The following is a 15,463-nucleotide window of genomic DNA, read 5'->3' on the forward strand; positions in this document are numbered from 1 at the left end:
GCAGTCATCTCTTGCTCCTGTGCTTTGTGAACTGTCAGCCATCTCATTTCTCCTCCTCTCTCCTCAGAAGGACTTTTCAGCCTTTGAAATTCAGTTCACTTGGTTGCCTCGCAACCTCAGCTCTCTAATGAACTAAAAGAAAAAAAAATCATAATTTTTGTAGATTATCGGGCTTTTTCTAATACTCATCATGAAGCGTGATGATGTTCTCTTACTACTTTTAACATGCTAAATTGAAACAGAGCCTAAGTTGAAGGTCTAAGTGGACCCTGTTGTCCCCTTCCTTTAAAAGCCCCGTCTACTTCCCCCTTGCCTTCAGGGGAAGGCTTTAACCCCCTGAGCCTAGCCTGCCAGCTCTCTGAGACCCGCCCTCTGTCCATCTCACCAGCCTTACCTTGCACTGCAGGTACAGGGACCTTTATAGTTCACATCTGAGCAAATCAGAAATGTCGTAGAATAAATGGTCTATTTGTGGTTTTTGTTTATTGGTGCCTAAGAATCATCTTCCAGCCTTTAATGAGTGTTTCCTCTGTCTAAGATGATTTAGGATTTTGTTATTTCTCTTCTGTGTATTTAATCATAGATTGTAGTTTTGTGTAAGCAACATAAGTGTTTATGTAAGTGAGGAAGGAAAGATCCAACAAGATATTATTTACAAATTACTTCAGTTATTGATGCTGTTGCTCTTGGCTGCTGATTAAGATTGGCAAGAAAATCAAATTGTTCCCTAATAGGTCTTGAAATCCTCATTTTTATCTGCCAAATCCTATAGCAAATAGGAGACAGGTGTGTCATTTATTCAGCATTTCACAACCAAGTGTGTCCAGGTTGGTGTGCTGCTAGGTATTGACTCTCCCAAAGTGGGTTGTCCTCTGCCACGAGCAGCTCCCTCCCTTTATCGGAGATGCTGTACAAAACTGATACTTGTCATTTTCTATATGTGCCACAGTATAGAAAAGTTTGGGAAGCACTGAACTCTGGATGATTTCTTATATCCTTCCCCTGAACTATTATGACTATTCATAGGTTCAGACTAATGTAGTTGCAGTATATTTGTAATAATTATCAAATGATGAATATGTGCCAGGTACTTTGCTAACCACTTTATTACCTGTGTCCTCATTTCATGCTCAAACCAATCCTGTGAGGGAGTTGGAATCATCTGAGATGCTTACCCAAGCTCATACAGTGAAGTGGCAGAGCTGGAACATAAAGTCAGATTAAAAAGTCCTACTTTCTGGGGCACCTGGGTGGTTCTGTTAGTTAAGGGTCTGACCCTTGATGTTGGCTCAAGTCATGATCTTAGGGTCATGAGATCAAGCCCAGCCCAGAGTTGGGCTTCCACTGAGCATGGAGTCTGCTTGTCTTTCTCCCTCTCCTCTTCCCCGCCCCCCTCCACTTGTGCTCTCTCCCTCTCTGTCTCTCTCTCTCCAATAAATAAATAAAATCTTTTTAAAAAGTCCTGCCTCTTAATCTTTATGATTTATTCCCTACATTATTAAATTATCTGCACCAGAAATGGTTCATGATTTCTTCTCATGATTTTCCTATACTCGAGCTTTGGGTATTTTCTGATAGGAAATAGTTTCTCATGACTATATTAATGGGTTCTTCTGATAGCAGATTATTGGAAAGTGACCTATTTAAAAATTGTTTTTTTTTTTTGTCAAATGTTATGGGAAAAATAGATGCCTCTCCAGTTACCTAACCTTTTCCGGGCACTGAAGAGGGAACTGGCACCCAGCAATAATAGCTGTTAGCACATGGAAGGCAAAGCATATTGAAATATGTGTGATGCAGAGCAGGACAGTGGCTGCCCAGTGTTAAGGAAGTGCTCAGGTTGAGACATGCAGACTTTCTTGATTCGTTCATGAAGTGATAATGGTCATTATCTTATTGAACACAGTAGCATGAAAACCTCAGAGAGCAAACAAGTCCCTGGGTACTGAAGTCAGTTATTTGAAATTAAAGTTCAATAGTAAGGTAATCTGATTGCATCAATAAGTCCTTGTGACCTTAAGGAGGATTCTGAATGCTGAATAATACTCTTTCATCATCTTTCACGTGGCATAGGACGCTGAGAACCTAATAGCAGGAGAGGTCTTTTGCTACTCTTTTGGCTTTAGTATGAGATGTAATGAATGCTTTGTTTGGAATTAAAATATTTATGTTTTTCTCTCTATACTAGGTTGGTGATGTAGTAGAAGTACAGGCAGACGAAACCTTCCCCTGTGATCTTATTCTTCTATCATCCTGCACTAGTGATGGAACCTGTTATGTTACTACAGCCAGTCTTGATGGGGAATCCAATTGCAAGGTAATGGAAAGTAAACCTTGCCTAAACATTTTGAGCTCAGGATAGTTAATCATACAGTACTGCTTCCCACTGCCCCCAGTCTTTTTTTTTTTTTTTCCTATTTGTGCAAGTTTTGTATTTGAAGGCAGCTTTTATGTAATTGTGTTTGAACTTCCGATCCAAGCAATTACTCAACTCTAGGGAAGAGGTTGGTGTTCGGTGAGGAAAATCCATGCCCCAGATAAAAGCCACTACATTTTTTGTAGCACTGCTTCATTTATTATTGACATACCCCATTTGATGTTTTATTTTGGCTTTTTAAAATGAATGTCATTAGAGGCTTAAACTATGGAACTATAAAAATAACTTACATGTACTCTGTTGATCTATTTTTATTTTGAAAGTGATGAATATTTTCTTTAAAAATGTCTATTCATGGCATATAGAAACTCTACCTTGGAGTAGTTTGATTGCTTTTTTTAAAAAAAAAAAACCTTAGGGTTTTATTTGGCAAATGTTTGTTTCATTGCAACTGGGAAGAATTATAAATGAGCTAAAGTGAGTTTGCTCATATTGGAGGATAACTTACTTCCGTGGTACTTTCTAGCAGTTAGTTCTTGGCCCTTGTCCAGAGCTCCACAGGGCATGGAGATGCATCCTCTATATGCAGTCTTTAAGGAAGGGCACTAATGTGCTCACCTCTATGTGTATCCTTGAGGGCTTTTCTCTGCTTGTTAATTCCATCTGGAGTCGAGAACCAGGAATCAGTATGTGAAACAGGAACTGAAATGCCTGTTGGATGACTAATTCTGTACTTCAAGGGCATGGTGATGAACTAGTGCACTTAAACTGTTCAAAAACAAAGTTAAATTTGAGGAAATGTCAAGATAAAAATCAAGAAATCTACCTAAAGATTCCCTAATAAGGAAGAAAAGTTGTTTAAAGGAAGAAAGCCTTTAAGTGATTTCTTTTTTCAGTTAAGTTGATCTGATCAAATCCACTAAAAGTACATAGGTCTTCAGAATCAGGGGATAGTTTTAAATATAGCTCAGGCAGTTCCGTAATATTCCCAAAAGAGCATGCAACATCTTTCCCTTCTGCGTAAGTGGTACAGTCTTGGAGTCTGTGTTAGCCCTCTTTTGATAATTTATAAATGGGTTTATTGGAACCTGCCTTGAGTTCCGAGTAAATCAAGTGCATGGTATACTCTAGTATTCTTTCTGACTAAAGCAAGACACATCCTATCACTGTTCTTGATATGAAATATAACGTCTTTGAGGATTTTTTTAGATCATTTTTTGATCATTTTTAAGATCACTAATTATGCTATTTGTGTAATGAAACTAATGAATTTTTTCTTCCTATTGGCAAAATGTTAGGCTTCTTATGACACAGAGGGTTACTAATGCTCAATTCATATGTTTACATTGATATCACCATAGTCTATGGTGAACAAAATAATAGGTCTCAGTTCTATAAATAGAAGAAAAAGTAAATGGATTAAATTTTTCATTGGGTTTTCAGTTAAGGATATGCATGCTACAAATGGAATTCTCTCTGCTGTCACTATCAGGAAAAGCTTTTAGTTTTTTCATTATCTTTGAATCCCTTTGCAGCAGGGTTATCTTTCTAATTATTTGTAATATATTTGAGGAATAATAATACCGTAAAATTTAGTTAGTGGGAAATGTGCATCAATATTTGTATTATGCTGCCAGAGCCTCTTACCAAAACATACTGTGTTCCTGGAATAAGGTGGGTGTACAATTATGAAAAGAATCACTTTTTCTTGTTTTTGCTTTTTCTTCTGCTTTCATCTAGACACATTATGCAGTACGTGATACCATTGCACTACATACAGCCGAATCCATTGATACCCTCCGAGCAGCAATTGAATGTGAGCAGCCTCAACCTGACCTCTACAAGTAAGAATCACCTGGTTTCATTTTACAGCTGTCTAATAGTCTGTTGACTCTGCTTCTCCTTGCCACCAGTATTGCAAAGAAACACCCACCACTTAGCAGCCCTCCTTCATTCGTGTTTTTATGAGCTGTTCTTCCCTTCTGGCGGGGAAATGAATCAAATCAGCCTTGTTCACTACCAGCCTAAGATAAATCATTGTAGGTCCAGACACCTTACTTATGATTTTTCTTTTATTTTTGTTATTTGTAAACATAACCATCTATCAAATTTTAAGGTTGTTATCCCATAAGGCTGATCTATCAGATTCATGCATTAATCAGAGTTCATTAAGACAAAAATAAACCACTGTATCATCCCACATGAGGATGAGGATATGAGAGAGAGGAAGGGGATATGGGGGCCATGCACTATCCTTTTTTATGATGATCATGATGAACTGAGTATTGCAAATAGGCTGGTTTTTTGTCTACAGTAAACAGTTAAGTGAGGGAGCCATGAAATTATGTAATTTCCTCTATTTTACTATACTTAGGCTTTCTGGAGTAGATTTGCTGATTAACAGTCATTGTGGGTTGTCAAAAATTTGGCATTTGATTTTTAAGACTGGTTAGTTTGGTTGATTAGAGCATGCTGTTAATGAGGGTAGAGTAACAAGTTTTATCCCCGCGTGGGCCAATTAATCTCATTCTATGCCCTGTTACAGATGGCATCAATTACCCATGCCAGGCATCTTGTTAATGAATACTGTTGGTCATAACGGGAGACCAAATGGTTGGATGTGGCTTAACACCAACGCACAGTAGTGGAAAAACAAAGTGTTTGTTCCTACTATGAGAACAATGCCTTCCCTGCTTCCCATCATTCCTCTTTTCTTCCTTCTGTATCCACCTTGATAGTAGGAAGTGGGACCATAAAACAAAATAGCTGTTCCCTGCCTTCAAGGAGCTCAGAGTTTGCAAGGCAGTTAAAATATTTATTAGAGCTAGGCTAATAGAATAAAAGGCCCATGGAATCACAGAAAAAGGAGTGACTAATTCTGCCCATGTTAGAGCCTAATATACATTTTTGCATGTTTATATGGCAACTCCTACATTTTTCAAAGGGGAGTTTTAGGGCAAGGAAGGTTATTCCTGATTTCTCTGGACTAGATTGAGTGCCCTTGCTTCGTGTCTTCAGAATACCTGTACTTCTACCACCCTCATGGTGACACTGTACTTGCCTGTTAACCTGTTTGCCTTTAGTGGAAGGAATATATCTTTCTGGCTTACTAATGTGTCTCCAGCACCTACCACAGTACTGGCACAATGGAGATTATGTGGTGATTAAATGAGCAGATCATCATACTTAATGTATCTAATAATAATGGTTCAGCTTTTCTGAAAAACAATGATAATGCAAATTATAAAATACTCACAACTCTCTTGTTAAGGAAAGTTAGGCCTTTTTGCCGCATTTTTGAGAAACACAGATTATCATGTGCCCAGCCATATTAAGTGATCAGATCAAGCTCAGTATTGAGACCAGCTGAAAGACACAGGCTGGAAATTTCCAAAATGGCAATCAAATGTTTGCTTTCTAAGACTAATGCGGTGGTTCTCAAAGGGTGATTTTGGGTCAACAGCAGCATCCACTGGGAACTTGTTGGAAATGCAAATTCTCACTTGAACCATAAGCTTGGGGATGGGGCTCAGAAACCCCCAGTTTATTTTTTTTTTATTTTTTATTTTTTTTATTTTTTTTTTAACCCCCAGTTTAATAAGCACTCCAGCAAGTCTGATGCATATACAAGTGAAAGAACCACTGAACCTAAGGGTTTTGAAAGTAGTGTTTTAGCACCAGAAACCTTTCTTCATATGAATCTAAAATAGAGGTTAATTATTTATATAACATATACATGAACAGGGATGTTGTGTGCATGCACAATGCCCACTAGAGTTTAAAAATCGATTGAAAATTTTTATTTCTTATAATCCATAATATTATTTTAAAAATCATATGAAAATGTCATGCCTCTTCAGCATAACTCTCCTCCCCCCTTCAGAAACATAATGGCTTTTTGTAGTTCATTCGGTCTTAAATCTTTGATATGATTTGTATTTTGATTCATTCCCATTTTTGTGGCATATAGATTTTACCTTGATAAGGAAGACACATTTGCCATTATGTTCTGTTTTGCAGGTTTGTTGGGCGAATCAGTATCTATAGTAATAGTCTGGAGGCCGATGCCAGGTTAGTTTGTTGTTCCTTCAATCTGCCCTTTCCTGGAGGAGGCGGGTATATGTCCCTTTAAAGCCCATTAAATACCCCAGTACTGTTCTATATAGAAAGGGATGTAAAGGTTAATAAACCTGGATTAACTATCAGATAACTAGCCGGTATCCCAGTAGTGAGTCTTAAGTAACTAACCTTGGGATTGATAGGGCCTCTGAGTGTGGATGGAAGTGATGCTGAGGGTTTCCAGAATCACAGCGCTCCAGGCACTTGGGCTCATGCTCCCAGATCTGTTCTGGGCTCTGTGCTCTTTGGTCCTGGTTGTACAGTGACAGACTCTACTGGAAGCATACCTGGAGAACGGTGGCTAATGGAGAGTAATTGAGGGCTAAGGTGGTAGAGTAAAAGCTGAGAGAATTACCTAGACTGAAGTAAAATGAAAAGCTAATCATTTATAATAAAGCAATTTATATAAAAAGGGATGTTTTCTTCCCTCTTCTATCATCCAGTTAATTACCTCGATTTTCCCACTTGCCCTTTATAGCCATGCTCAAAAGGAATTTAAATGCCAGATGCCCAATGACTGCCCAAAAGATGGGTTTACTCTCTCTAAATATGTCAGTGTGGCTTTCCCACCTTGACGGTTGCTTTCCCAGTCTTTTATTTGTCACCTTTTCTTCCTGTTTCTCACTCTCTGGGACTCAGAATCCTTTTCTCTCTGTGTGCACCTCGTTACCTCTGTGTGTTGCTGGCTGCTCCCGTGCTCTGCTTTCCATCTGTGCTGTACCCTCAAGTCGATTCAGAGGGAAAGCTCTTTCAGCTCATCCTGTGGAGGAAGCATAGGATAGAAGTGGAAAGATACATTCTGAACCCCTGGGAGATAGATGTGTTAGGGCAAAATAGGTCCCCAGAGTTGATGATGCTGTATTTATTGGGCTGTTTGGATAAGCTGTGTTCATTTTTTTATTTAGGTCTTTGGGACCTGAAAATCTCTTGTTGAAAGGAGCTACACTAAAAAATACAAAGAAGATATATGGTGAACCATTTTTAAGATTTATTTATCAGAAATATGCTTTGTAAAGCCTGTGCATAAATAGTGCATGTTAAAAATTGGACATTGCAGATAACTGCCACTCAGTCTAAGCCTATTTTTAGGTGGTAGGCATTTATAAGATGGTAAACAAGCTTACTTTAAGTATGACAAATATAGTATGTAGAATTAAAATGATCTTATAAATGATAAGTCTAGTCACCTGGTGACTAGACTAAGGTTTAGAATACCTACTTCTATAGATGGAAAAAATGAATAGATCCAACTTGCTGGGGAGGTGGTTGGCAGTCAGACTTGTAACCTAGTTTTCATTGTATTCTTTTATTCCTTAGGAGTTGCTGTTTACACTGGGATGGAAACCAAAATGGCTCTGAACTACCAAGGGAAATCTCAGAAACGTTCTGCTGTTGAAAAGTTAGCATGCACCACAATTTTTTTAGTAGGGATTGAACTGTGAAATAGTTACTTTTTAGTAATTCCGAATAACAGCCAGCACAAAAAACAACATCAATTATAATAGCAGCTACCACACTGAGCACTTTTTATGTTCCAGAATTGTGCTCAGTGATTTGTATGTCTGGTTTGGTTTAATCCTCTGAGCAGCTCCGCAGAGTAATTCGTATTAGCCTGTCTGCTTCACAGATGAAGAAATGGTCTCCGAGATAAGTGACTTACCTAAGCTTGTGTCGCTATTCAGGGCAAAGTTTAGTTGAAATATAAATTTATTCCCTTTTGCTGCTGGATAATGGTTTGGGTTCCTCTGGTGGCTGTGTGTAAGGAAGTTCAACAGCATAGATAATAGTCTCCTGCTAGATCTAGCCAATTGCTATGGCATGGACCTCACTGTGTTGTTACCATGGATATCCATGTGTCAGTGACAGCCTTTCAGATTCAAAGAATCCATACTAGATTTGAGGATTTCACATTTGCTCCCCCACCCTCTACTGCAAACCCTTAGGATTTCGGGAAATGGAAACAACCTACTCTTTCTGTAAGGGTTGAGGTGTAGGTACTGTGTATGCATGTGTGTTTCCAGTCGCGTTTTGGGAGCCTTATTATTTTAAAAGAAAGTGTGTGAAGCTAGTCAGCCCCTGCACTTTGGGGAGCATTGGTGACCAACAAACAAGTCAGGGCTAGCTTTTCTATTTCACCACCTGAGAATAATGCTTCTGCAGTGATAACTGAGGTTCATACATACAGGCTTGTGCTGTGGTTACACATTGTACACAGGAGAAGCTTGAGGAAACTGAACAGTTTAATTTATACGTGGTTGATATTTTAAATAATTGTATAGCTTTTAAATCCACAATATCCTATTTTTCAGATCCATTAATGCCTTCCTGATCGTGTATTTATTTATCTTACTGACCAAAGCTGCAGTATGCACTACTCTAAAGTATGTTTGGCAAAGTACTCCCTATAATGATGAACCGTGGTATAATCAAAAGACTCAAAAAGAGCGGGAAACTTTGAAGGTAATCCGTTTTATGCCGAAACTTTTAACTCTTGTTAAAAATTTTAACTAGCATTTTGTGACCAAGGCCACCCTTAATTGAAATGTTGCTCTGATAATGATACCTTTTGCTAACTTCCTGGTTTTCTCTTGGTTGTATGGTAGCCCTAAGCTATTAGATACATAAGAAGTTTTATAGTATTTTTTTTCTTTTACTTTAGGCACCTGTGCTTATTTTTAGCTCTTTAGTTAAGAGTTTTAAACAACTGAGCAAGAATCACTGACACATGACTGTATATGAGCTTGTGATACATCATGATAGGAACATAAAAAATATGTTCAGGTGCCTACATAGAAACTTTGATCCTACATTCATATTGGGAGAGGGCAGAGAATTTAAGGAAGTGAAAACGTGTTAAGTCAGAAGGTACTTTACTGAAGAATAATGATAAAATTGAGGGTATTTTTAAATGTTCTTTTCATGTACTGTGATAAGAATTTTGGCCAACGGTATAATATCATTAGGAAGTTTTCTTTGTAGCAACAGCAGTGCTTTTGGCATTGAAATTAAAAAAGTTAATTCTTTATTTTGTTCTTGTTTGATAGAACTGTGCATCTAATCAGCATGAACTATTTCTTTTGTTTCAGGTTTTGAAAATGTTCACTGACTTCCTGTCGTTTATGGTTCTGTTCAACTTTATTATTCCTGTATCCATGTATGTCACAGTAGAAATGCAGAAATTCTTGGGCTCCTTCTTCATTTCATGGGATAAGGACTTTTATGATGAAGAAATTCGTGAAGGAGCCCTGGTTAACACATCAGACCTTAATGAAGAACTTGGTCAGGTTAGAATGCATTTTTACTTAAGTTAATATAATGAAAGTATCTCTTCTTGTACTCTGGATTACCAATTTATGTGAAAATTTCACATTTGGAAATGGGATTCAGGGGTGCCTGGGTGGGTCAGTCAGTTAAGTGCTAGCCTTTGGCTTGGGTCCTGGGATTGAGCCACACGTCGGGCTCCCTGCTCAGCGTGAAGCTTGCTTCTCCCTCTGCCTCTGCCTCTCCCCCAGCTTATGCTCTTGCTCACTCTGTCAAAGAAATGGAAAAAATCTAAAAAAAAAATGTGATTCAAATATTCCTTTATGCAGGCGTGTAATGAAGACAAGCAATGTTCTCATAGCTGAAACATTAATTATTTTGCTGACATTTTTGAGGAGTATCCCGATATATATTCAATTAAATGTTACAGAAATTTTCTTTAAAACTCACCTGGCGATGTAGTTAGATTATAGTTGTTTTTTTTTTTTAAAGCTTTTATTCACTTATTCATGAAACACAGAGAGAGAGAGAGAGAGAGAGAGAGGCAGAGACACAGGCAGAGGGAGAAGCAGACTCCATGCAGGGAGCCCACCATGGGACTCGATCCCAGGCCTCCAGGATCAGGCCCTGGGCCGAACGAAGGTGGCGCTAAACCACTGAGCCACCCAGGCTGCCCAGATTATAGGTTATTGCTTTGGAACACATACATATAGTTATTAGTCTCCATCACCATCTGTTACCATTTGGTGCTAGATGATGGGGTAATAAATAAAACTATTTTATAAGTGCATTTTGTTCCATAAACAAATTTGACCAGAGTTGTCCTATTGACATTTTCTTGGTACATTTCTGATCAGACAGGAGACGTTCCTAGTAAAAGCAGGGTTGTTTATTCGAGGGCAGGAATCTAAACGAAGGCACAGTGTGAGGGCATGTACTCCTGAAAATGCTTTTTTGCTTCATAATACCAGTGCAGCCCGGCTGTGGCCTCATTTCTAACCCAGGTGCGTTTGTTTTGCAGTGCAGTGCAGTCTTGCTGTAATTCTTCACATGATGACTTACCGGTATTGAGAAAGTTTCTCCCTTTGTCTGAATTTACTGTGTGTCGTGTAATGATCTTCACAAGCTGAGGGAATTTCTTGGCTCTCCTTTAATTCTCATGGTATTTAGAATGTCAAGGCTGTGGAAATGTCATTTCTATGACTGGGAGATGCAAATGCAGTGAATGGAACTGTGCGGCTGGACCAGGGCCTCACACTTGTCTGAAATGGTGCCGAGTTGCATCTACGCCTCACAACTGTCTTCCTGAATGTAGCCCCCTGCCCCACTGCCCTCACTCCTTCTGTTCTTTACCCAGTCTTGCCTGGACCCAGGCACCATCTTAACAAGTACAGTTACAAGGGTGAAAGGACACTCCAGATATCATTTTGTGGAGACCTGACTGCAGGACTCCAGCATCCCAGACTGTGGAATCTGCATCCCACAGAGATACTGAGTCACTGAGGATAGAATAAGACATGAATGAACAAATGCTTTTTCCCTTAGATATTGTTCCCAGAAGATTCTTTTGAAGGTGACTTCAGCTGCCGCAGCTCACCTTACTTACCCTTTTGAAACCAGAGGTTTTTATCCAGGAACAGAACTGTCTGAATAGAAGGACTTGAGTCCCAATAAAAATAGCCATCTGCGACATTGTTGCATGAAAACAAAAACTGAGTTACAAGCCCCCTCTGGTGAACTTTCCCAGGTGATTTAGTTGAGGAAATCTTGCCTATTCTTAGATCCAATGCTTGGCTCTTGGATTCACCTACCAAGGGATGAACGTGGCAATAGCCCCAGGACACTGCAGATAGAATGGCCGTCATTCTGCATGTGGCTCCTAATGCTCAGTAGAGACAGGCGGGATATCCGGGCCAGGTGCCACTAAATGAGATGCTTTTGTCTTTCAGGTCCCCACCTCGGCAAATTCCATGTCACCTATAGGAATGTAATCTTGTTTCTATCATCCAGGCTGTATTCACACTGCACAAAGTAAAGTAGTGTCTTGGGTAATGATCTGGTAAATTTGATCAGTGAAAAGAAACTACAGTTTTCATTTCAGCCACCACTTCTTTCCCTTACCAAAACCTGCCTTGCTGGGTGTGATTGTCATTTAGTCAAATCGCTTACTTAATAGCCAGACCACCACTTTAGTTTATATGGTATAAAAACAACTTGCCTTCATTATCAGCTTATATGTGAGGAAACTACCTGAATGAAAATGCAAAGAAGTCTTCAAATAGTTTCCTAGGCCGTTTAGCATTCAATGGACCAGTACACACAAAATTAAGTGTAACCAGTTTTCCTCCTTGATGAGTCATAATTTCAGATCCGTAGGACTTTTTATGTTACAAAAAGTAGTGTCAGTTAGTTCCCATCAATACCATTGCAGATACTTGCTTAATGTCTTGTAAAATGACCCACACTGAGTGGTGCCTGGATGTCTCAGTCAGTTTTGAGCATCCGACCCTTGGTCTTGGCTCAGGTCTTCATCTCAAGGTCATGGGTTTGGGCCCCATGTGGGCTCCGTGCTGGGCGTGGAACGTACTTACAAAAAAAATGACCCATGCTGATATTTAAAAAACATAAAGCTTTGTAAGGACAGTGTTTGACTTGAGAAACAAAAAAGAAGTGGGAGTGCCTGAGCAGTCAGTTGAGCAACTGACTCTTGGTTTTGGCTCAGGTTGTGAGATCGAGACCCATGTTGGGCTCTGTGCCTAGCATGAAGTCTGCTTGAGATTCTCCCTCTCCCTCTGCCCCTCCCATTCGTTCTGTCTGTCTGTCTGTCTGTCTCTCAATCAGTCTATCTTAAAAAAAAAGAAGTAGACTGCTCAGTTCAGTTGGAAAAGAATGGAGTCCTTGATGATCAAGCATCAGTCTTTTAGGCAACTAAATGTTTTCAGCTCATCTTGAGGCTATTTTGGGGTAGCCTCCTGCTTGTATCCCCTTCAATTCTTTCAGCTATGCCTAATGGTGTGTCTGGGTATACACTCTGATTCTAGGAATTCAGTCCAGCTGTTATGTATTGAACTTAACCTGTATATGAAGAATATGTTATTAAGAATGAGATTATTACTACAGAGTAAATGAGAATAAATAAGAAACCCTCAAGTTGATCACCATTCAGTTAAGGAACGCACATGTTGTGCCTAACTATGGCAATGTGATCATAATTGATCAGAAAAGTAGGGCATGTGAAATGATGGAAAGAGTCCACTACTGTGTGATTTTGGTCATATCAACAGCAATGACAGTCCGCGTCTATATGATACCTTATTGTTTATAAACATTTATTATTGTGCTTTATTTTCCAGACTTTACAGCCTTGTGCAGCAGGCCTGGTCAATTAAGGTTAATATTTAAAGTTTACAGAGATGAGAATTTTTCAAGGTAACAGAGTTAGTAGGTGGTGAAGCCAAGACACCAACCCACATGTTCTATTAGGTTGAACGATATGAAAAATTTTGACCTACAAAATAGGCATTTCCATGCATTCATGAACCTTTAGTTCAGGGCTCTTTTTACCCTAGAATAGCTGTCTCACTTTAGGCTTTGCATCCATGAAATGATGGGTTTGAGTTTGCTAATAGAGAAAGAGTCTTTCCAGTAGGCTCAAAACCCACTAGCCTGTTGAGAGTTAGGCAAGCAGCAGCCTCTCACTCTTTAGCCCTCCTCCTTCAAATATAAGAATACTCTTTAGTAACAGCTGACCTTCTCCTTCCTCCTTCTGTCAAATATAGGGCACTTATTAGAAATGCACATTACCTAGCCCCGCCCCAGAGCTGCTGAATCAGAAACTGGGGAATAGAGGCCAGAGATTGGAGTTTTTAGCAAGTGCTCCAAGTGAGTGTGATGCACGCTATGATTTGATAATTACTGTGCTAGGGTATAGTTTGGTGGCCTGTACCTGTAAAATTTATTGTATGCAGATCCATACTGCACAAAATGTTATATATAGGGAAACAGTTGCACTGTATATATTTTTAAACCACCACCTTTGACATTTATAAAAGATTTCTAGATAGGGAAATGCTCCTCCAAGTGTAGGAGGTGTAGTAATCCAGGACCACCTTCAGGGGAGAATGAAGGTAAATAATTTTGATCAGGAAAACAGCCCCACAGAGTTTTATTTTAACTGGAAAAATCTAGATGATACAGGAATAATACCACTTGGATTAATTTAAAGAGAGAATTCAAACTTGGCTGGCTAACAGAGCAAAAAAAGGAAGATTGAAATGCTATATTTGTGCCAGTGCTGCTACCGTGAAAAGCTTTGAAAAATAATTAGAAAGCAAGTACTGCTGGAGTTCATCTCTTTCTCCCTTACATAATGAAAACCTTAATCTTGTGCTTATGCTTGTTCCTGTCAGCCCATAATTTTAACTATTTAAGCATAAATTGCCAAAAAGGAAGATAAAATTGTGGGTTTCCAAAAGCCAGATGTTATAAATAGAAGAGATAAAAACTGAGATAAAATGGAAATGCTCAAAATGGTTTATTTTGCATGGAGAATTTATTTCATAGGTTATTTTTTCCATTATTTATGAAAGTATGCTCATATTATACTCTTTTGCTTATATTATACTTTAACCTGTTGTTATAAACTCTGGGTGTTTTTTAACTTGGGAACTTTTTTCAGGAGTATCTAAGAATATACATAGTATATGGAAAGAAACTTCAATTATGTTTTTGAACATTATAGACTTAATCTGCCTCCTAATTAAGTAACTGATAACATTATTTTCCCTGATTATTATTTTTGTATTCTGGGGTTCTGTCTGCATTATATAACAGTACATTTTACTTCAATCCAGTGTATTCATAGGAAATTTTACTTTTCAAGGAAAAGTTTTGTTATATCCCAGTTAATTTAAATTCCTGTCAAATATTGTGTGTGTGGGCAGCCCGGGTGGCTCAGCGGTTTAGCGCCGCCTTCAGCCCAGGGCGTGATCCTGGGGACCTGGGATCGAGTCCCACGTTGGGCTCCCTGCATGGAGCCTGCTTCTCCCTCTGCCTGTGTCTCTGCCTCCCTCTCTCTCTCTTTCTGTGTCTCTTATGAATAAATAAATAAAAATTTAGAATAAAATCAATTATGGAAAATCAAATGTTCTTCCCTGCAAAAAAAACCAAAATATTGTGTGTATATATGTAATAAGTAGTCGGTATATTCTTATTTCCCACTTGGAAAATTAAGGTTTATTTTAGAACCTCTACGTCAAAACAGGTAAGTAATAAATTGAAAGTTTCTTAGTTTGATAAAATAGCCACATTTTTCTTTTCTCTTAATCTTCTGTATTTGAATGTGTCTACCTTGGACGTGTGTTATTACTATTTCAGTGCCTTTTTAAAAAACTAGGGGAACCTGGCTGGCTCAGTCGGCAGAGCATGCAACTCTCGAGTTTGGGGCCAAGTCTGAACCATACATGTGGTGTGGAGTTTACCTAAAATTAAAATCTTTTTTAAAAATTAAAAAAAGGGATCCCTGGGTGGCGCAGCAGTTTGGCGCCTGCCTTTGGCCCAGGGCGCCATCCTGGAGACCCGGGATCGGGTCCCACGTCGGGTTCCCTGCATGGAGCCTGCTTCTCCCTCTGCCTGTGTCTCTGCCTCTCTCTCTCTCTCTCTCTCTCTCTCTCTCTCTCTCTGTGACTATCATAAATAAATAAATAA

The 15,463-nt window shown here is 39.0% G+C and overlaps 1 protein-coding gene across 8 annotated transcripts in view; it reads left to right on the top strand.

Moving 5' to 3' along the window:
* Positions 1-15,463, top strand: part of ATP11C (ATPase phospholipid transporting 11C (ATP11C blood group)) — a 194,406-nt gene that overhangs the window by 119,362 nt on the left and 59,581 nt on the right. For all 8 annotated transcript variants that reach the window (XR_013374938.1, XR_013374937.1, XM_077889005.1 and 5 more), the window contains 7 exons: positions 2,189-2,317; positions 4,118-4,221; positions 6,398-6,448; positions 7,402-7,466; positions 7,814-7,895; positions 8,806-8,956; positions 9,583-9,780. Coding sequence is in view for 6 of the 8 variants with exons in the window: in XM_077889005.1 (XP_077745131.1) it covers positions 2,189-2,317; positions 4,118-4,221; positions 6,398-6,448; positions 7,402-7,466; positions 7,814-7,895; positions 8,806-8,956; positions 9,583-9,780 (780 nt within the window). In the remaining 2 variants the exon portion in view is untranslated. The remainder of the gene's footprint in view (positions 1-2,188; positions 2,318-4,117; positions 4,222-6,397; positions 6,449-7,401; positions 7,467-7,813; positions 7,896-8,805; positions 8,957-9,582; positions 9,781-15,463) is intronic.

The sequence above is a fragment of the Canis aureus genome, chromosome X (genome assembly GCF_053574225.1).
Source record: "Canis aureus isolate CA01 chromosome X, VMU_Caureus_v.1.0, whole genome shotgun sequence".
In the NCBI taxonomy this organism is placed as follows: Eukaryota; Metazoa; Chordata; class Mammalia; order Carnivora; family Canidae; genus Canis; species Canis aureus.